The 21,582-nt window shown below is 57.0% G+C and overlaps 1 protein-coding gene across 2 annotated transcripts in view; it reads left to right on the top strand.

Moving 5' to 3' along the window:
• Positions 1 to 21,582, top strand: part of LHPP (phospholysine phosphohistidine inorganic pyrophosphate phosphatase) — a 134,964-nt gene that overhangs the window by 44,410 nt on the left and 68,972 nt on the right. The window contains exon 6 of one of the 2 annotated variants that reach the window (XM_065894509.1): positions 2,757 to 2,848. The exons of the other annotated variant lie outside the window; for it this stretch is intronic. Coding sequence (XP_065750581.1) covers positions 2,757 to 2,848 — 92 coding nt within the window. The remainder of the gene's footprint in view (positions 1 to 2,756; positions 2,849 to 21,582) is intronic. 2 annotated transcript variants of the gene reach the window in all.

Genomic DNA, 21,582 nt, shown 5'->3' with positions numbered 1-21,582 from the left:
CTGCCCTCAAGGAACTCACACAGTTTTGGAGGAGAGAGATAAGTGAAGGGAACATTATAACACAGGAGGTGTATACAATTCAAGGGGGTAATCACAGAATGTTTTGGGGACTCCCCAAACCCAGCCGGGGGTTGAAAGGTGGTGGTCACCTGAGCTGAGTCCAGACAGACTGTTAGGAGTTGGCCAGTAGAAGAACAGAGGGAAGCGGCAGAAAGGTCACCCTGTGCCCATGGGTACCCTTTCTGGTGCTGTCCATTCCGTTTTGTGTAGATCCGTATTTCTATTTAAGTACCGTTTTCCTTTTGCCTAAAGAACTTCCTTTTACATTTCTTGTGTGTGGATCTGTTGGTGATGAAGTCTTTTAGCTTCAGATATCTGGAATGTCTTTATTTCATCTTTGCTCTGAAAGATAATTTTGCTGCATATAGAATCCTAGGTAAGCATTTCCCCCCTTTTCAGTACCAAGGTGGTGTTCCACTGTTTGCTCATTTGCATGTTTTCAACGAGAAATCTGATGTCTTATCCTTGTTTCTCTTTGTACATGCCTTTTTTTCCCCTCCAGTTGTTTTTAAAGATTTCCTCCTTGTCGCTGACTTTGAGCAGTTTGATTATGTTGTGCCTTGATACCGTTTTCTTCATGTTTCTTGTGCTTGGTACTGATTGGGATCTCGGAGCTGCGGATTTGTCATTTTTGTTGACTTTGGAAATTTTTCAGCCATTATTTCTTCAAATATTGTTTCTGTCTCCCCCTCTCTCATCTTGCTTCCTGGGACTCCAGTTACACCAGGCTGTTGGAAGTTTTGTCATAGCTCACTGTTTCTCTGTTCATTTTTTAAAAATTATTTTTTCTGGGGGCTTCCCTGATGGCGCAGTGGTTGAGAGTCCGCCTGCCGATGCAGGGGACACGGGTTCGTGCCCCGGTCCGGGAAGATCCCACGTGCCGCAGAGCGGCTGGGCCCTTGAGCCATCCGGTCCGGGAAGATCCCATGTGCCGCAGAGCGGCTGGGCCCTTGAGCCATGGCCGCTGAGCCTGCGCGTCCGGAGACTGTGCTCCGCAACGGGAGAGGCCACAACAGTGAGAGGCCCGCGTACCACACACACACACACACAAAGTTATTTTTTCTCCCTGTGTTTCATTTTGGATAGTTTTTATTGCTGTGTCTTCAAGTTCATAAATCTTTTTTCCGCATTGTCTAATCTGGATTTAATCTCATCCAGTGTTGTTGTTGTTGTTGTTTTCAGTCCAGACATTGTAGTTTTCACCTCTAGAAGCTTGGTTTGGATCTTTTCTTTTACCTTCCATGTCTCTCTACTTAACTTTGGGAACGTGTGGAATACAGTTACAGTAACGGATTTAATGCCCTTGTCTGCTAATTCCCACATGTGTGTCCGTTCCAGGTCTGTTTTGGTTGATTTTCCTCTTCGCTGCGTGTGATATCTGTCATCTTTGCACGTCTGATTATTTTTTTAATTGGATGCCAGACACTGTGAATTGTACCTTTTGTGAGTGCAAGATATTTTTATACGCCAATAAATATTTTTGTGTTTTGTTCTGGGATGCAGTTAAATCACTTGGAAACAATTTGATCCTTCCAGATCTTGCTTTGAAGGTTTGGGAGGCAGAGCAGCGTTTAGTCCAGGGCTAATTCTTCCTCACTGCTGAGGCAAGACGCTTCTGAGAATGCTACTCAGTGCCCTGTGAATTATGAGATTTTCCAGTCTGGCTGGTGGGAACAGACACTAAACCCAGCCCTGTGTGAGGTCCCGGCACTGTTTTAATCTTTGGTGTGATTCTTTCCCTGGCCTCGGGTGGTTTCCTCACTTGCCTGTGCTCATTAGAAGTCTACCCAACACTGCATCATTCGGGGGGACCCTCTGTAGAGCTCCACAGTTCTCCGGGTAGCCCTCTCTTCTCGGACGCCCCGCCTTAATCTCCCAGCTCTTAGCTCCGTGTCTTCAATTCAGGGAGTCTGGGCTGTACCTAGTTCTTCCTGTCCGTGCTCACAGTCTGGAAACTCTGAAGGCAGTGAGCTGCGGCATTTGTAGGATCCATGTCATTGGTTTCCTGTGTCTCAGGAATCCTCCTTCATTGCCTGATGTCCAGTGTCTTGAAAACTGTTATTGCATTTGGTTTGTCTGGTTCTCTAGTTGTTTCAGGCGGGAGGGGCTGCCTTTTGAAATGATATCCAGGCTGTGAGCATTTCGTGTGTGTGTGTGTGTGTGTGTGTGTGTTAGAGTGTGTATTTTTGTTTGCTCTTTCTTCTTTTTGTTTTTTTTGTTGTTGTTGTTGCTTTTTATAGGTAGTAAATTCAGCATGGAAAGCAAAACCTAAACTTGGACTGCAAAGATTTGCCAGAAATTTACTTAGTTTTCACAGAACCAACGGTTGGCAAAATAACCTGGTTACAGAGTATTTAGCTGAAGGTAAAATTCAGCCTGTGCTCGACTAGAGGTGAGATAGCGTCAGCCTCGCCGTGTGTCCTGGTGGCACTATATCACTTTAATACCCGCTGATTGATTTTAAATTGCCCAGATATGCACCGTTCAGAGCCGCAGCCCATGATGGGCAGTGGGAGATATATTCAAGTACATTGACTTTTAATCGATATGATGACGATACTACCTCGTTTCCTTTGTATGGTGGTGGTTTTAAGCATTGAAGTCAAGAGGTTTATTATGTCAAAAAAGATGAGGCAGCACAGGAAGAAAACTGTCTTGACATCACTTCTGAGTGCCTTTCACTCACTGCATGATAGGCCATCATGATCGGGGACGACATCGTGGGTGACGTCAGCGGTGCCCAGCGGTGTGGGATGAGAGCGCTGCAGGTGCGGACTGGGAAGTTCAGGTAAGTGCCCCGCGCCAGCCTGCCCGCCGTCTGCCTGCCTGCCTCGTGGATTCCTGGGGTGACCAGGTTTTCATTTGTTTTCTTCTCCAAAATGAAGGGGGTTACTTTTTCCCAAGTGGAAGAGCAGTATGTGGGCATCTGATGACTTTTTTTAACTGTCCCCTACGGACGGGCCTGGATGCCTTTTTGTAGCAGAGAGTGGTAGATAAAAAGGGTCTGAGTTTCAGAACCGAGATTTGAATAGGGTGTAGCGCGGAGACAGCAAATGGAAGGCTCTGGCCAGCCGTCGAGCCTGCTTCCCACAGAGAGCCGGCTTGAACTTGAGCCACACTCCTCTCCTCAACGTGGCTGATGCTTCACTGTGCCTGGAGGGGACAGCTCCTGGGCGCCCAGCTCCTCTGGTCACCTTCTCGCTCCTATTCCTCCACCGTATCCATCTCTCACCTGTAGATGACGGGTCTGTGGTCAGGGATGAGTCAACGACACTTTGGAGTTGAACCTCTGTCTCCAGAGTGTCTTCTTTGCTGGGTCAGAAGTCAGCCTAGCCTCGGGCAGGTTGCTGACGGGCACCCGTCGGGGGCGTGTGGATGTGCCCTGCGGTGTCTGGGCCTGGCTTGCTTAGCCTGAGAGTATCTCAGACATCAGTGTTGTCTTGGCTTATTCTAGATGGTTTTGATTGTCGCCATTCAGAGAAAGTACCATTTTGTGTATGCTGGAGAGGCTTAGTTAAAACATGGTCACCTTGGGGTGTCTGGATGTCGGGGGAGGGATGGATTACATCAGTCCTGGGTGGTCTGCTTAGACGGGGTCAGAGGAATAGATTAGAGGGCCTGACCCTCACTCCGAGGCCCGCTCCTGTGTGAGAGACACACGCGGCCTTTGGGTTTGGGTCACGTAGGTGGATACAAGGTGAGTGAGGAAGTCTCAGTACTCCTAAGGTCCAGGGCCAGAAAGGCCCTTCCATCCACCTCTTGGACCTCCCAGGGTGCCAGAGGCCACCTTGAAGCCCCCAGCACACCCGAAATATGGACCTCCTTTCTTCCCCAGGTCCTCAAACGAGGGTTTCCTGGGTTTCCTGGGCTCTCTCCGGCCTAAGGGAGTGAGGGAGACCCCACCCGAAACCGCATCAGCATTCTCTCCCAGAGGCCAGCCTGGAAGCCTGAGGTCCCAGCGCCCGCTTCCCCCGAAGCTGTGGAGCAGTGGGACTTAGCGCCCTGTGGTTGATGCTCTGCTGTGCGGTGCCGCCCGGCCCCTGGTGCCGCCCCGTCAGTAGCCAGCCTAGCTCAGTGAGCACCTTTGACCCATGAGCACAGGAGTGGCACCTCCGTAACTGAGAGCACGGTGGTGAGGCAGAGGTGAAGAGTGAGAGCCATGTAGCTTTTTGCGCTGGGCTGCTTCTTCTGGTTTCTTAGGGAGAAAAACATGTCTGTCTCGATTAAATGTAGCCACAGCTGGGGTCTTTCTGGCCCAGCCTAAGCCATGGCCCTATAAACTGAGAAGGTACTGCCCCTGCCCCAGGCCCCAAGCGTGCCACTAGGTCGCTGGGTCACTGAGGAAGGTCCGCACACACAGTCGGGAAGCCCTCGAATGGGCAGGTGGGCGTGCAGGCGGCTGTGTCCTACCGTACACCACCGGGGTTGGCACTTTTCTGAGTCCCCCATCACCCCGTCTCCCAGAGAGACAAACCCCATCAGCAGTTGGCCAGATCATTCCAGACTGCCTTCTCTGTGTAGATAATGTAAGGATAGTACTTTGTTTTTTTCTCTTTATAAAAACGGTATTATATTATTTCACAACCTGCCCTTTTCTTGAACAATGTTTTGTGGCATCTGCCCGTGACCGTTCTTCATCATTTTAAATTGCTGAGGAAATGCTGTAGGTAAGTACTGTTTAGCGCGTGGTGCACAGGGAGCCCTCAGCAACGGGGACGTGATGCCGGTGCTGTTGGTGACATCTGTTGCTTCCCGGTGCAGCCCCACCTGGCTCTGCGTGGAGAGGGTGGGGCTTAGCGTCTCTTTTCGTGGAGGTATTTAAGATTTCAGACCCTTTGATTTGTATGTTGTGGGGTTGTAAATCTGCCTTTGTTAGCAGGCAGGGCGGAGGGAGAAGAGCCTCAGTGCAGGTTAGGTGGTGATGGAGCCACCCGAGGGGGAGGCCGCGTGGCGGGACAGGAGGCTGGGCTCCGTGCCGTCAAAGCAGGCGGAGGACCTCTCTGCCCCTGGCCGATCTCTAGAGCCTCACTGTCTAGTGCGGAAGCCACGAGCCACAGGTGCCTGGGGAGCACTTGAAATGTGGCTGTTCCAGATTGAGACGTGTTAAAAGTGCATGTACACAAGAGTTCAGACTTAGCGGGAGAAAAAGAATGTGACAGACTCATTCGTGATATCTCACACTGACTGCGTGTTGCAATCCTGATGCCTTGTGTTAATTTCACCTGCTTGTTCTTGTTTTTGTTCACGTGGCCACTAGAAGGTCCTAGCTTGCCTCCACGGCTCGCATCCATCGGCGCTTAGTGCATTTCTGGTGGGCAGCGGGGCCCCTGCACCGCCCCCTGCTCCCTGCAGATGGCAGTCTCGGTGCATGAGATCTCCATGGCACCTTGCACGGGCCTCTCTGTAGACGTAGCCGGCTTGGGGCCAGTGAGCAGCCTTGGCACTTTGGTACCCTGGTGACTGGGCCAGCGTCACCCAGCAGCACCTAGCTCCTCCCTCTGGGGCTGCCCTGCCTGCCCCTGTAGCTCTCCACCCCTCTGGCCACCTCTGTGAGCCGGCGGCACTAGGTTTGAAGCTCACTGTGGCCCATGTCTGCACCAGACGTGAGCCGGGCAGGGGCAGGGTCTGCGTCCTTACTGTGCTGGGCCTCCCTCTGAGTGGCCCTGAGTGGCCTCACAGGAGCCAAGGGGCACTGGATGGGTCAGCAGGGCATCAGCCCTGTGCACCGTGTCCCCTGTTGGTGGCCTTGGTCCAGCCTTGACTGAATTGGAGGAGTGAGGCGGGTGGAGGATGACCTTGTCACTGGGCACGGGTGGCAGAGAGCCGTGCGGTGAGGGAGCTTGGCGCTCATACCTGGCCACATGGCTTCTCCACTGGCTTGAGGCCAAGGGCCGGATGGGGAGGCTGAGGCAAGTGAAACCGGGATGTCCTGCCCGTCCTGGCACGGGAAAGGGAGGGAGGCTGGAGGGGGCCGTGTAGGGCCTCTGGACAGCCCCGCTGCAGGTGCCCCTCAGGCCAGCGTCTTCTAGTCGTTTGTGCGCGCGCGCACACACACACACACACACACACACACACACACACACACACGTGAGGTTGTCTGAGGCCACGGCATTGCTGGGGGTGTGGGATTTGGACTTTCCCATGGCTGTGAGATCTCCCTGTGACCTTCCATATCTTCATTCCCCTCACTTCTTTCTATTTTTTCTTTTTTAATTTATTTATTTTTGTCTGCGTTGGGTCTTCTTTGCTGCATGCGGCCTTTCACTAGTTGTGGTGAGCGGGGGCTGCTCTTGGTTGCGGTGCACGGGCTTCTCACTGCGATGGCTTCTCTCGTCGCGGAGCACGGGCTCTAGACGCACAGGCTTAGTAGTTGTGGCTCGCAGGCTCTAGAGCGCAGGCTCAGTAGTTGTGGCGCACAGGCTTAGTTGCTCTGTGGCATGGGGGATCTTCCCGGACCAGGGTTCGAACCCGTGTCCCCTGCATTGGCAGGCGGATTCTCAACCACTGCGCCACCAGGGAAGCCCGCTTCTTTCTACTTTTATCAGAAAATGGCCCAAAGAGAAAAGTGTGAAGTCTCAGAGTGGGGAGAGGTTACAGCGGCCCCTGAGCTTTGGAAGGAGGGCTTCACAGGGCCTGCCCCACCAGGACCAGCGGGAGGCTCAGGCCCCTTGCAGGAAGGAGGCTGGATCCCTTCCAGCAACCCCAGTGTTTGGAGCCAGAGAGGCTCCCGAGGCAGACAGCTTGCAAACACACCCCCGCCCAGCCGGGCAGCCGAGCTGTAGACAGAGCCATACAAGGTTTTCTTTTCATACCTGCTCTACGTGAATGTCCAGCCCAGCCAGGGTGTGGCCCTCACCTGGCTGGCAGGTAAAGGCCTTTCGGGCGTTTTCCCCACCTGCCCCTTCCTGGCATGTCTGACGCACTGGGCCTGCTGGCAGAACCTTCCAGCCTGAGGCCAGGAGGCTGCTGTTCCTCCAGTCTCCTCAAGATGCCATCCCGACTCCAAGGGCCCTGTGACCATCGCTGGCACATCCTCACGGTCACAGTGAGTCCCGGAGACCCAGAGGGTGCTGGCTGCCCCGCTGCCAGAGGCCTTTCCCGTTGAGACGGCTAAAGCCTCGCCCAAGGCCACCTAGCGAGGTTAGGCAGAGGCTGGGCTGGAGCCTTCTCTTACCCCAGGTGGGTGCTTTTGCCACTGCTTTCCTGCTGGGAACATCCAGCCCTTGGGGCTCAGCTTCTGAGGAGCTGCAGGAGTCACGGTCCCAGGCTCACTTCAGGGCACAGGCAGGGCTCAGTGTCTGAATAACGGGAGGCTCGTCTGGGAGGACTGCTGTCCCCACCCCCAGGCACCATAGCCCCCCTCCTTCTCTCCTAAGGACAGGCCTCATCTTCCATGGGGGCTGGGGCCAGGCCCTGTGTACCCCCATTCTGGCAAATTCAGGTGAGGGACGTCCTTCTCAGGAGCCCGATGCCCTGCGTGTCCCCAGTGGAGGAGGAAGCGGTCGGGACATCTCGCTGTCCCTTCATACCTGCTTGTGTCCCCACCTGACCCCCCTCCTGGAGACATGCCAGAAGTGGAGCGAGGACACCCTGAACGCTTCCCCCGTCACCCTGTCCTCCGTTCCACGCTGCAAGGCACAGCTGGCGCCTGGTTCTCAAGCACGGTGGCAGGCGTCACTGCCCAAGGCCCACGCTGGTCATGCTGTGTAAATAATCCGGCTACGTGGAGCCTGCTTTGGGTATCCTCTTATTTGTTATTTACTCACGGGTGGGAGATGTTTTCTGAGTCCAGAACGTTCCTGACGAGCAGTTTGCCGTTTTGGACTCACGAGGGAGTGGGCCTGGATTCCAGGTGTCCCTGGGCTGGGACTGGCGCTCCGCCCGCACCGAAGCTCAGCTTGGGCTGGGGTGCCCGTGGACAGCGGGGCTGGCGGGTCTGAGGTTCCAGGCACGCTGCACAAGGCTGAAGGATGCGGGGTACAGAGAATGTGATGGTGGAACCAGACGCTGGAGTGGAGCTACCCAGAGCCCGACAGGGCTGCACTCGTGACACAGCTGCCGCCAAAGTGTGGCCCTTGACCCCGTCTCTCGTCACTCTGCAGCCAGTGACTTCAAAGAGTTTCCTTAAGAGGAGGCTCTGGTTTCCCTTCGGAAGGAAATGGATTTTTCTTCTAGTGCCAGGTAGTATTTGAGGGAAGTGAGTGATCCTGGGTGTTAATTTTTCAGCAGTCACCGTTGTCACCGTGAGGCTATTGCAGGCTGGGGTTGTGGGTGGTAGCCCTCCGTCCCGCCGAGGAGCATTGCCACGTGTGCACCAGGAGGGAGCTCCTGCCCGAGTAGATGAACACTCCCGAGCCTCAGGCCTCTGGAAGACGCTCCCAGCTGGGGAGGAGGCTCCACGTAGCTTCAGGGAAACAGGAGGTGACCAGCTACTGCCTGGCTGCAGCCTGCCCAGCTGGGGAGAACGGCTTAATGCTGGGCGTGGGGGCTCCCCCCTGGGTCCCTCGGACTCCAGTCCTGGCTGCCAGTTGGGGGAGGGCTCCGGGAACCAATCTTCGGGGAAATCGATTGTGGAACGTTGGTGGGCCAGCCGGTCAGCCCAGCAGGCAGCCTCGGTCTTGCACGGGGGTAGAGGTTGTGGGAGGCACCCCTGGGCTTTGAGAGGTCCCTTAGCTCACTGGGGGTCACACAGTGAAGGGGGGCACACCCAGATTTGAGCCTATATGCCTCCTTTTGGGATTTTTGCTAACTGCTTTATTGAGAAATAACTCGTATGTTGTACAATTCAGTAGTTTTTCAAATGTTCACAGAGCTGGGCAGCCGTCACCGCAGTTGGGCAGACGCCACTCCATCATTCTGAACCCTTTAGCCATCCTTCCCACATCCCCTGCATCCTAGGGCTTTGCGGGGGGCAATGCCAGCCCCCAGCGGTTCAGTCTGCCTAGACCCTGGGCCCTGTGGGAGACTGAGGAGGGACCCCTGGGGGCCTGGGGTGGGAGGGCATTGGGCAGGCAGAGGTAGGCACCGGTGGTGGGGTCAGTGGGGGTCAGGGTGGGATCGGCAGGGCCAACCCACTCGTCTCCCCATCCCCTCCCACCCACCGCTTTCCTGGGTTGAGTTGCTTCCTCTGCACTGGTTTGGCTTCCCTGCCCTCTGACTCGCTGCTCGCTGGGGGACAGAACTAGTAGCACTTTCTGGTCCCTGACTCTCATTATCCTTCTTGGTCCCTGACCAAGGCTGCTTCATGCCCAGGGCAAGAGGGGAAAGGTTTCCAAACTGTATACAGCCCTGCTGGACTCCTCACCCTGCTTGGAGAAACCAGCCGGCTGAGGCGGGGGGCTCCAGGCTGAGGGGGGCATCCCAGGTGGAAGCCAGGAGGTGGCTGCAGAGTGAGGCCACGAGGCCCTGTGGGGGGCCCAGTTAGGACCCCGTCAGCAGCCTCCTAGCCCGAGGAACTTGCTTCCTAGGAACCTGCAGGTACTCGGGGGGTCCTGGACGGCTCACGGGGCGGACGGGGTTGGAGGAAGGCCCAGCAGGTTCTCTAGTCCCCCTGAGCCCAGCTAGTACGTTCCAGGAGCCCCTCAACAAACCTCGGGAGGTGTGTGCTCTGGACCTGCCGCTCGCACTTGCTCCTCAACCGTGTGACACCCTGAGAAGGAGGCCGGGGTCACGGTCCCCACTCGGCCACAAGCTGGCGAGGAAGACGTGAGAACAGGGCAGTGCCTCCCAGAGGGTGTCTCACATGCCAGAGCCTGTGACAGGTGCTCACATTCATCTTGCTTCAGCTTATCTAAAGCTCACAACCGCCCTGGAGGCTGCCTCTCTTCTCACTCCACTTTATACGTGTGGAAATGGAAGCCCAGAGAGGTAGAGTAACTTGCCCGAGGCCACACAGCCCACCAGTGTGGGAGTCGGGATTCGAACACAGCTCTGCCTGACTCCAGGTCCTGTGTCCTGAGCACTCTCGCACCCTGCCCCCAGTTAGCCCAGTCTCGCGGGAGCTCCGAGCCCGCGCTGGGTCTCACCGACCAAGAGTGGCCGCCGTGGGGCTCTCAGGACCGAGTGGGTCCCTCCTGTCCTTGTTCTCTCTCACGACACTCTGCACTCAGCCCCGCTCGAGGAAAGGGGCCTCGTGAGGATGAGCTGTGACTTGAGCTGGTCTGGCCCCGAAGTCGGTCATGTGACCACACCCGAGGGCCTGGCTGCGGGGGGTGACAGGTGGCAGCCCCAGCAGTCACATGTTCGCTGGCTTTGTGGTTAAAGCCAGCTAACCCTGAGCTCTCCCCTCGCCTCTTGTGTGGGGGTGGGGTGGGGGAAGGGGTACTGGAAGGTGCTGGAAGGAACCTCATTTAACCTCAGAGGAAGCTGCCCATGAAGGTGCGTCAGAGCTGTCCCGAAATAGAACGGGTTGCCTGGAGAGGGGTGAGTCCTCGTCACTAGAGATGACCCGGGGAGGCTGGCAGACCTCCGGCTGGGGAGGCCGAAGACGGCACTGCAGTGGCCAGAGGCCAGGGCTAAATAAAGCCGCACACCCATTCTGAGTCTGCTGACATTTAATGGGCACTTGTGGGCACCAGGTCGTTTCTGTACCTCTGGTGCCATTTCCCCATTGACAGACCCTGAAATGTCAGTGTCGCCACCTCCTGCTCGCAGTTGCGGAAACTGTGGCCCAGGCAGGGCAGGGGCACTTGTACTCGGTTATTCCAGCTGGGCCTGCCGTTCAAGCCTGACTTCCCCCTCTAGGTCCTGGGCTGTTAGCATCAGAGCTGGAGCCCAGCGGTTAAAACCACAAGTGTAGATGCAGGTGTATAGGTGCACGAGTAGCAGAGATGGGAAGGAAAGACAGCTGCTTGTTACGCAGGATTTGGTTATATCTTTGCATCACCGGGTGTCTCCCAAATATTGTATGATGAAAGTATAGCGCTCCCATCAGAACAACAGTTATCTTTTAAAGTACGCTTGTGCCACCCACACCCCCATAGTTTTGTGAATTTGGGGAATTTTTTAGAAGAAAGACCACCTGAAAGTACAGCACTGTTCCTTTAAGAACAGAAACCAACCCAAGTACCCTGAGGCCCCTGAGCCCGCGCACAGCTCTGCCCTGACCCCCGAGGCCCAGCCGGGCTCCCCGCTCACACGCAGGACCGTGAGCCTCTGGACACAGGTGTCCTTGTAGTGCAGTCCCATCCCTGGCCTGTAAGTGGGCGCTCCAGCCCCTCCTGCCTCCCTGCATGGTGCAAGGACACCCTCTGAGGTGTTTCATCCGGAAGGGATCAGGGTGAGGGCTCCGGTCCCTGCGACTGAAATCAGCACCTTCTCTGGGCCACCACGCATACGCAGCCGTCTGTGACCTCCTCCCCACAGCGTAACCCTACACGCTCAGGTCCCATGCCCTGGCTTACACACACACACGCACACACGCACGCATGCACACGCACGCACGCACTTGGACTTGCGGGAGGGTGGCCACCCGAGGGCGGGATCCCAGCCGCCCCAGCACGGGATGGGCGTCCAGGGCCGTCGTGTCTGGACTCGCGCACGGTGGGCCCCAGGCTGGGGGTGGTGGGTGAGGGTGTGTCCGGGTAGAGGGGCCTGAGTCAGCCCTCGCTGGACAGAGGGGCTCAGAAGGTGGACTCAGGACTCCCCTTGCTGCAGGCCCAGGTCCGCCCGGATGTGTCCAGTCCAAGCCCACCTGCCCCTCGTCATCTGGGAGCGTCCTATGACCCGGGGAGGGAGGGGCCTGGTGAAGACCTGAGAGGGTTGGGCAGGGGGTCAGCCTCCAAGACGCGCTGTGCCCTGAGGAGGATGCCAGGGGAGCGTGCACAGGGCTTGTTTTCTCCTCCAGCCTCTCCCCTCTGTGTCCTTCCTCCTGTCCCCACTCCTGTCCATCGTCTGCGCCCCTGGCTTTGCTGCCTCTTTCCAGATCCTTCAGGGTCAGCGCTCATTTTCCCTTCTTCCTCACGCCACTTTCCGCTGGGGCCGCTAGAGGGCGCCTCGATGCCAGGGCCGGGATGCACACCCGCTCACACCTGCACACTCAAGCACACTCACACCCAGGCCCCCTGCACACACGGGAGCCAGGCCTCCCCAGCCCTCCCCCCTCCCCTGCCACCCCTCACGGAGAACATGGAGGTGCTGGGCCTGGGGGTTTCCTGCAGCTGTGGCGAGACCCTCCTGGCAGCGGGATCCCAGGCCCGAGGCAGGTGGAGCCACCCCCCACCATCCTCTCCAGGGTCTTTTTCCTTTTCCAGCTCCCCTGGCACCGGCCCAGGGGAGGGGGGCCTGAGAACTTCCAGTGTTCCTGGCCAGGGGCCTCCTAGCACCCCTGTGGGCACTGGGGAGACTGGGCCTCCCAGCCCCTCAGGCTCCCCTCCTGTCCGTCCCCACACCCCCATCCTTGGCTGGCCTGAATCCTGCTGTCCTTAAGGTCTTCTCTGATGATGGAATTCCCAGGGTCTTCCTAGCTAGAAGGGCCTTAGGGGACCCCCGGCTCTGTATGGGCAGCTGAGTGTGGCAGAGGGGCTGTCTCAAGGTCAAGGGGATCCTGTGGCAGTCTGGGGTCTGTGTGGGTTCCCACTCCAGCGTCGTTTCTGTTGTACCCCAAACACACCTCGCCTCCGGTGGAATTATCTGGCCCTCTCTTGAGTTCCCACAGTCTTCTTATTTCCAAACCCTTTTTGAGATTTCCAAAGAAGACAGATTCCATGTATCCTTCTCCCAGAGCCAGACCCAGGTCCAGGTCTCGCCGGTTATTCCACTAACTCCTCTATAGACAGGGGGATCCAGTCCGGGGGCAAGCAGCTCCGTGGTCCTGTCTCTAGACTCTGATCTGGGACACTAAGGCCTTGCCTCGACTATCATCGTGTTGACCGTGTTGCTGTCTCTCGTGTGTGTGTGTGGCCTCGCTGCACAGCATGTGGGATCCTATCCTCCTAGTTCCCCGACCAGGGATCGAACCCGTGCCCGCTGCGGTAGACGCGCAGAGTCTTAACCACTGGACCGCCAGGGAAGTCCCAGCATTTTGAAGATTTCAGGACAGTCATTTTGTCTGATGCTTCCTTGTGAAATGACCCAGGTTACGCATTCGGGGCCAGAATATCCCAGACGTGATGCTGCGTACATCTCACTGCAGCATATTAGGAGGCTTGCGGTGTCAGTTTGCCCCAAATGACGATGATGTTAACGTGGTTTGATTAAGATGGTGGCTGCCATAGAGTTACATAAAGTTATGGGTTTTCTTCCCTTTGTAATTAATAACTGCTCGTGGGGAGATACTTTGAGTAAAAATCGCATGCCTCATCGTACTTTCATCCACTAGTTTTAATGTCTGTTGCTGCTTCTTGAGTTATTTATTTCTATGATGGTTACCAAGTAATTCCATCATTTGTTCTTACATTTGTTATTGATGTTCCACTGTAGGGAAGAATGTTTTCTTCTCCCCGCTTACTCATTTATACCAGTGCAGACTCATGGATTCCTATTTAACCCAGTGGGTTATAATCTGTTACTACCATAATCGATTTTGATGCTCAGACGGTCCCTGGTGTGGCCAGTGGCAGCCTCTCGAAGCTGGATCTGTGTACTTCTGACAACATCCCCCCCCCCCCCCCCCCCCCCCCCCGCCCACCGCCCCAACCGATTCTCCAGCCCTTCCTTACTTTCTGGCACAAAAGATGTTTCAGGCTCATCGTGTTCTGTCTCTGTATCAGCCCTGGAGTCAGCCATTTCTCCAAGGAGACCCCGTTCCTTTGAGTGGAAAGTGATATTTAGAATGAAAGACCAGGGCGCTAGATGTTCTCTTGCCTCTGGATGTCTCTTCTCTCAGAGCCTCTCTGTGGACAGAGGTGGGAAACATGCATGTGTAATTCACACGTCCATCCCCCTGTGTCTCCGTTTCTGTCGGTACCCATAGAAAACCATGGGTTCACACCGATGCCTCTGATTCTGGTCCAGCACCACAGGGCTCATCCCAGCCTTGTGCCTTTGCACATTTGTACCTTTGTCCGCCAACGGGGAGAAGACTGCTTCCGTTATTCTCTCTCTGTTTTCCTAATTGCTCAGTCCCCCTGTATGTGGCCAGTCTCTGGCCCTGCTGGCCTGCCATCCCTCTCACTGCCCCCTCCCATGCCAGGGCGCCGGGCTGCCTTCCGCAAGGGAGGAAGACCCCAGACCTTGCTGGCTGATCTGTCTCCCTCCTCTCACCCTTCCTGTTCCTTGAGTGAGAGGACTGGGTTTTTGCCAATTTCGTTGTCCCCCAACACCCCGGCCCCAGTGCCTCGCATGTGGTGGACACTCCCCATCGGGAGAGGCCTTTCAGCTTCCCACACCATTTTCACGTCTGTGGTTCTCACCCAAGCCTCCTAGGTAGGCAGGGAAAGTCTTCTGTTTTCCGGGGAAGATGCTGACTCGCCCAGGCTTGCCTCGCCTGCATGGGGGTGAGAGGGGTGGGAGCAGCCGCCCACCGTGCCCAGGGTAAAGGTGTTCCGGGGCAGTTGCCAGCATGTGTGTCAAGGTTGTCCCTTTGCCCCCATGAAAGCCTAGCTACGTGGTGTAAGAGTATCACCTGGACTGGTTCTCCTGTGGCGATCGTGTGCTCCGAAGACAGAAGACCTCAGGCTCAAATCCTGGCTCCGCCACCTACCCGTTGAGCCTCAGTTTTCTCATCTGTAAAATGGAGACTTGGGGGAAGTATCCAGCACCTCGGTGCAGGAGGAGCTGAAGGAATATACAGGTGCAGGAGGCAGGTAGGTCTGTGAAACCACATGTGTGCAGAGCGCAGAGAACCGAGGCTGCTGGCCTGACCCTCCAGATGCCCGGGCATTCCTGGGGGCAGGCTTGGCCAGGCCCGCGCTCCTGGGTCGAATCACAGGGTATCACGAACCGGGGCGTTCAGGACACCGCTTTGAAAATTCACGCCCACGTCCTCAGATTTCCAACCCATTCTCCCAGATGTGCTCCCAGCCTCCCCTTTTGTGGCAGAATTGTTGGCAGAGCTCACAAGTTTACGTAGTCGGATGGGGGGAGGGAAACATGCAGGTGCAACCACGTGAGATTTTTCTTGCTGCTCACGACCTTGTGGCAGCCGGGCAGAGCGTGGCATGTCCTGGGGCCGGCCACTCCGAGATGATAGATGCTGGATTAGCAAAGTTGACCTTTCTGTTAATAGGGCGCAGTTGGCTTACCGCAAGGGGAGGAGGGGCCGCTGCTCCCCCCCCCACATGCAGGGAGACGCATCCCACCCTTGCCAGGCCGCCTGCTCCTGCCACCCAGAGGGCACCCAGGAGGCGCTCAGCTTCGCAGGCACGGGCACTGAGTGGCCTGGAGGGTCCCCAGCCCAGCGCTGGGCACGGAGTGTGTGTCCTGGGGACTTGGGGTGCCCAAGGAGGACTCCGTGAGGAGCGGAGTGCAGGCGGAAGGGGGACGTGGCACTCTGGGGATCGCCTGCTCAGCAGGGACAGCGTCTGCCCCGGTTGATGTCCTATCTCGGGTGGTCACAGGACGGCAGGCTCTGAGCGGCAAGAGTGTGGGGATGGGTAAGAGCCCGGGGGTGCTGGGCGCCGGAGCAGAGCCCCCTGCCGTGGCAGGATTGCCCTCCAGGCCCCAGGGCGTGCTGAGCCGGAGGGGGTGGGGCAGGCTGCGTGGCCCTGAGTTTCAGATTGGCATCACCGTCTTTGCCCCGGTGCTGGGAGCTCAGGTGCTGGATCTGCCTGGATTTCTTCCTCCACCTCAGCCCTGTCGCCCTTTCTTTCAGTTTTGGGAGCCTCCTGTATGTGAGATTGCAGAGATCCAGTGGCAGGGAGTGGGCAGCGCTGGCTCGTGGGAAGCTGCAGCAGCGTGGGGAGGAGGCCTGGGTGCAGGGCTCAGCCTGAGCAGCCCCGGCCTGGGTGGGGCCTGGGCGGGGGGAGGGGGAAGGGCGTGGGTTCTGGGGTCTGTGGCAGGGGATGACATCTCTGAGCCACCGCCTAGCCGGCGTGTGACCCTGCACGGGCTACATTACCTCTCCGTGCTCCATTCCCACCTGTGAAAAACATGCTGCTGCTTTTGCGGGGTGCTGTGAGATCCCACAGGAATGACAGGTGAGATACAGGTGAGCTGGGCAGGTGCGGGTGAGGCTGTGAGGAGCCCTGTCCCCTTCCTCTCTGGTTCCTGAGCAGACGTCTCTCATGGCTTCTGTCAGTAGCCTGGCTCTGGCTCACACAGGGCTGGGAAGAGCTCGCTGATCTGGCTGTGGAAAGTAGCAGTCAGGACTCGCACATAGTTCCACATAAAGATGTTCACGAGATCTGGGTATTGTCTCGTGTGCCTTGGTCCTTGGAGCCTCTGGGACCTGCTGCCCCCGTATGCTCAGCTGTGTGGCTGTGGGCTGGTTACTAAACCTCTCTGTGCCTCAGCTTCCTCACTGTAGATGTGTTTCCTTCCTAAGTTTTTTGGGAAAACACTAATTGTGACAGTGACAGACACAGGACCTACTTCATCAGAGATTGTTCCATTCGTTTACCCTCAAAACAATGATATGGGATGGTTAACCTATTATATCAGAGAGGTTGAGTAACTCCCCTAAGGTCACAGAGCTGATGAGAGCCCGTCTTTGAACCCTAGGAGTCTACTCTATAGCCGGTGCTCTGAACCCTCCACCGTGTGCAGCGTTACCTATGAGTACTGCTCTTTTGTTTCTGGAGCGTTCTAGGTTAGTCCAGTAGATTTTTAAATCGCGTTGGCTTCCAGGGGTGCCTGCTGTGAAGTCCTGCTGGGCGGGGGGGCCGGCACCAAGAGGAGCTGCTCCCTGCTGCCAGAGGAGCTCAGAGCCCAGGGCTGAGAGAACGGCTGGCTCGGGGTCTGTCCATAGGCCGGGGCCCAAGCCCCAGTTCTGCTCTGGTCCCTCAGGGAATTAGGGGGACCAAGTGGGGCTTCCAGACCCTGCCCTGGTTCAGCCCGAGCAGCTCCCTTGTCTGTATCGGGGTTCCTTGCAAATTCCGCTGGGCTGGGGTGGAAGTTTTACTTTAAAAGCATTTAAAACTCGAGGAGTGTGGCTCTCCCGACTACGCCCCCGTGCCCCCCAACCCCTGGGCCCTTTTACAGGTGAGTAGGCTGAGGCTGGCCGAGTCGGGGGCTGCCACTGGCTCTGGCCCCAGGGCCCCCGCCTCGCAGCCGAATGGGCTCAGGCCTGTCCCTCTGCTCGTTTCTGGGTGTTTCACCCCCAGGCCTCATCGGTCTCACGGAGGCTGTGACTGGGGCCTGGTAGGATCCAGGCGACATGTCTGAGATGTTCCTTGTTTTGTTCTGGCCAGCGTCAGCCAAGAGGGAGAAGAAGGAGTTAACCTTCTTTGGAACCTGCCAGTAAAGACGAACCATCCGTGTTTCCACCTGAAATGGTTTAAAATAAACTCTTGTCCAGCCCCAGCGAGGCTGCCCCAGACAGCTCTTGCCAGGGCAGGATGGCAGCTCATGAGCGCCTCCTAGTGTCCCAGCTCCTCTCTGCCGGCCTGAGTGAGCTCAGGGGCCGGTGGTGGGACCAGCTGGTGTGTCCCAGAGCCCCCATAGCAGTCTCCCGGAGGTCCTGTGAGCCCAGGGCTGGTGAGGCTGAGGGAGGGGAGGCGAGAAGGGCAGGGAAAGCTTCTTTGCCACTTCGGAAGTGGCTTTCTGAAGGCAGGAAGCAGGCCAGGGCCCCATTTGACTGAAGACCACTGGGAACCTGAGTTATTTCAGAACAGGTCCTGTGCGGCAGCTCCAAGCCTGGGAGAATCAGGCAAGGACTGGGTTAGGACAGCGGCCCTTGATGGGTCATGCTGGAAGCTGTCAGCCCTCCTTTTGCTGCTGAGAGATGGATGGACTGAGCTGTGAGGGTCTGGGCACCTGGACTGTGGTCCTGGCTCTGCTATGGACCACCCAGTGGTGGCGCAGGCCTCTTGTCCTCTGTGATAATAAAAATAAGAGCTATCTTTTAATTTATTTTATTATTTTTTTTAATTAATTAATTTATGGCTGCATTGGGTCTTCGTTGCTGTGCGCGGGCTTTCTCTAGTTGTGGCGAGCGGGGGCTACTCTTCATTGCGGTGCACGGGCTTCTCGTTGCGGCGGCTTCTCTTGTTGCGGAGCACGGGCTCTAGGCACGCGGGCTTCAGTAGTTGTGGCGCAGAGGCTTAGTTGCTCTGCAGCATGTGGAATCTTCCTGGACCAGGGGTTGATCCTACGTCCCCCTGCATTGGCAGGCAGATTCTTAACCACTGCGCCACCAGGGAAGTCCCCATCTTTTTAGAATAAACCAACACTTACCTGGTGCAGGACGAGCACTTTTCCTCTGTGCAGCAAGCCTGTAGGGTAAATATGTGTCTCGGCGTTTTGAGCATCAGAGACGTATAGTGACAACCTGGTGGGCCCGGGAGTCGAACCAGGTAGGTCTGACTCCAGAGCCCTGCTCGCGGCCCTCACTCAGCTTGCCCAGACTCAGTTTCCCCACCTGCCCTCTCCGTCTCCCTGCTCCCGTGAGAGGTCCCGGGAACATGGTGCTCAGGGTATCACGGGGCCCAGGGAGATGCTGGGGTGTCAGAGCTCTGCCCATGTGGCAGGGCTCCTCGTTGTTGCTGGAAGTGGGGACCCAGGTGGGAGGCTCCGGGTGGCATGAATCGGGCCGCAGGGAGTGGGTGGCAGGCATGCCAGCCCGGAGCCGGTTGTGCAGTTGGGTGAGGTGGGGAGGCCGGGACCTGTTGACGGCTGTTGGCACCAGGGCTCAGAGTCTCTTCTGCCTCCCGGCCCAGCCCCAGGCCAGGAGCCCAGAGCCCCCCTAAACCCTTCCACTGGTCCATCAAGAGATGCATCTAAAGGCCGTTCCCATTAGAGATAATAGCTGGGCCTCATCTCACCCAACACACTGCGCCCACTTCACAGATGAGGAAACCAAGGCCAGAGAGCCAGGTGGCCAGCGTGAGGGCCTGCCCCAAGAGCCGGGCTCCCCATCTGCTGCTCCTGTGGACCCCGTTTCTGTGCCCACTGCCCTGAGGAGAGTGGAGGCCGAGATTACCCAAGACTTTGGCGGTATCAGCCAGGTGTGAGTAATTCAGGCTGCGTCTTCTTTAGCCCTCGGATAAGTGTGTGTGGGTTTGTACCACCACAGAGCAGAGACATGATATGGGCAGGTGTGGCCCAGGAGCCATGGTGGATGAAAGACACTCTTAGGACTCCAGAGGTCCTGGACTCTTCTCTGACTGAGTCCTCTTCTGGGCACCGCCATTCCGGTTCCCCCATCCTGGGTGACCCGCCAGAACCTCCCACCTTGGTGCCCAGGGCGGGACTCAGCACACAGGGTGCGGCCGTCTGCAGGGGCTCCCCGCCATCTGCAGGTCTCCGCTCTGTGGGCCGTCCCAGCTCTCAGCACGGCGCTGCCTTCCTACCTCCCGGCCGCGTGGCCTCCTGGCTGCCCTCTCTTCTCGACGCATCAGGGCGTTCTCTGGGAGGACAGGAGAGGCTCTTGTCTGCTCACATCCAGCAGCTTCAGGAGAGCAGCTGCTGCTCTGGCCGGAGGGGAGGTGGTGGACAGGCCTACTTCCCCTGAGACAGAGTCCGCACACGTCCGCGCTGAACCATGCTGGTGACCACGAGGAGTTTGCTACTCGGACCCGGAAGAGACCAGTGATGATGAGGTTGCGTGCAGACATTCCATTTCTTGAGAGACTCGCAGGTCTAGGAACCCTTAGGAGTTGTCTAGGTTCTCCCCTCCCGCTCTGTCCTGCGGAAAAGTAAGCCCAGAGCGGCTTCTGACTTGCCCAGGTGACACAGCTCTTTGGAAGCTGACTCAAGCTTCCAGAGAAAGAGCCTGGGTCTGCTAACAACACGGGCTCTTACTGCCTCTTATTCCTGCAAGGAAACATGGTGAAGGAAGGAGGCACTTCCTTCCCGTGATATTTCCCGGCACTTTATTTCTCAGAACATTGTAGGCATTGAATTATTTTTAACCTGCCTTCATGGGAGCAGGGGGTACGCTTGCTGCAGCTTGAAGCATAGGACGGTTATTCAGGGCCTCTTTCTGGGGGGAGTGGGATGGCTGGAGGAAGTGTGGGGTGCCCCCGAGGCCTGCCGGGCCCCCCAAGTGTTCCCTGTGCCTCATCAGCCATGTTGAAACTGAAATGCCCCCCCCGCCCCCCCGCCCCGCCACATCCCCTGAGTGCCTCAAGGGGAGGCAGCAAAGCATCTTCAGTCAGAGCCACTTGCCTGACTTCATGTCCTGCTCCAGTCACTTCAGGCCTCAGTTTCTTTATCTTTAAAATGGGGATAATAAGAGCGCCGACGCCCCAGGTGGAGGGAGGACAGAAAGGCGTGTTACGCTGAAGCATTCAGCGCGTTTCCCGGCACATAGAGTGCTCCTCGGCAAATACCAGCTGTTGTTCTTTTTGTTGGTGTTCCATCTGTGCGAGCATCTGGGAAGGAGGCCCCGGGTTACCCCTGACTTCCCAGGCCCTTGGGCCCACTGTCCCTGTGGCGTGACTGTACTTCTGTGGCTGTGGGAGCCTCCGTGGTGTCTGGGGAGGTGCTCTGGGTGGGCAGCAGGTGTGCCTGTGCTGTCAGGCCTCCAGAGACAGGGACCCCACCCCCACTCCCGAGCAGGGACCTGCAGCCCAGGCATGTGGCCCCACCCTGTCCCTCCAGGCCCCCCGCAGGAGGGGCCTTTCACTGTAGTCTGGAGCCCCTGCTCTCTGACCTCTGGAGCTGCTCACACAGTATTCTGAGGGAAGCTGCCAACACAGAGCACGGAGCCTCGGACAGCTGGCTTCTTCCACCGGGCGCCCCAGACTCCGTGGACATGGCCCCCCGCGCAGCCTGTTCTGCTTACTCCGTCCTGCTGTTGGCAAGTTGAGTGGATTTTTCGCTAGGGGCCCGAGGGCTGTGGGAACACAAGCGTCTTCTCCAGCAGCCCCGAGGGTCTGCACAGGTGGGGTACCAAGACCAGTGGGTCAGAGTGCCTGGTGGTTTATAGTGGACACTCATACCCTCTCCCGGCCCCTGAGCCCACTCCCAGGTTCTGGCCACCGGTGGGGCTCCAGACCCTCCCAGGAATTGGAGCCAGGGGTTGCAGTGCCTGGGGCCACGGCTACCTTAAGGGGCTCATGAAGGTGTTTTAATTTCTTTTAAAATTAGAAGGAAAAAAAAAAAACCCAAACTTTTAAGGTCAAAGAAAATGTTTTAAAATTTTTTCTCATATCAGAAATACATGATACTTTTGAGGCTCACGGAAATTTGTTAAATTATTTAAATTCTTTTTATGGAAAAGGGGGCCCCTAGAGTCATGAAGCACCAGGCGTGCCCTGCTGTGTGAGAGCCTCCACGCCCACTCAGTGGGCCTGAGTGCCATGGATTAGGGTGCATCCGCTGTGAAGTGAGAGCTCCGAGCCACGGGGAGGGGACAGCCCACCAGGCCCTCGGGGCCCAGATGGTAGTTTAGGTCTGAGCTTAACTCCATCAAGTGAACTTTTATCCAGAGCTGCTTTGTGGAGAGACTAGGGACGGGGCTCTCCGGCCTGCAGGAATGTT

The sequence above is a fragment of the Phocoena phocoena genome, chromosome 16, assembly GCF_963924675.1.
Source record: "Phocoena phocoena chromosome 16, mPhoPho1.1, whole genome shotgun sequence".
NCBI classification, from domain to species: Eukaryota; Metazoa; Chordata; class Mammalia; order Artiodactyla; family Phocoenidae; genus Phocoena; species Phocoena phocoena.
Note: the sequence above shows the minus strand (reverse complement) of the source record. Positions and strands in the feature narration are given on the sequence as shown.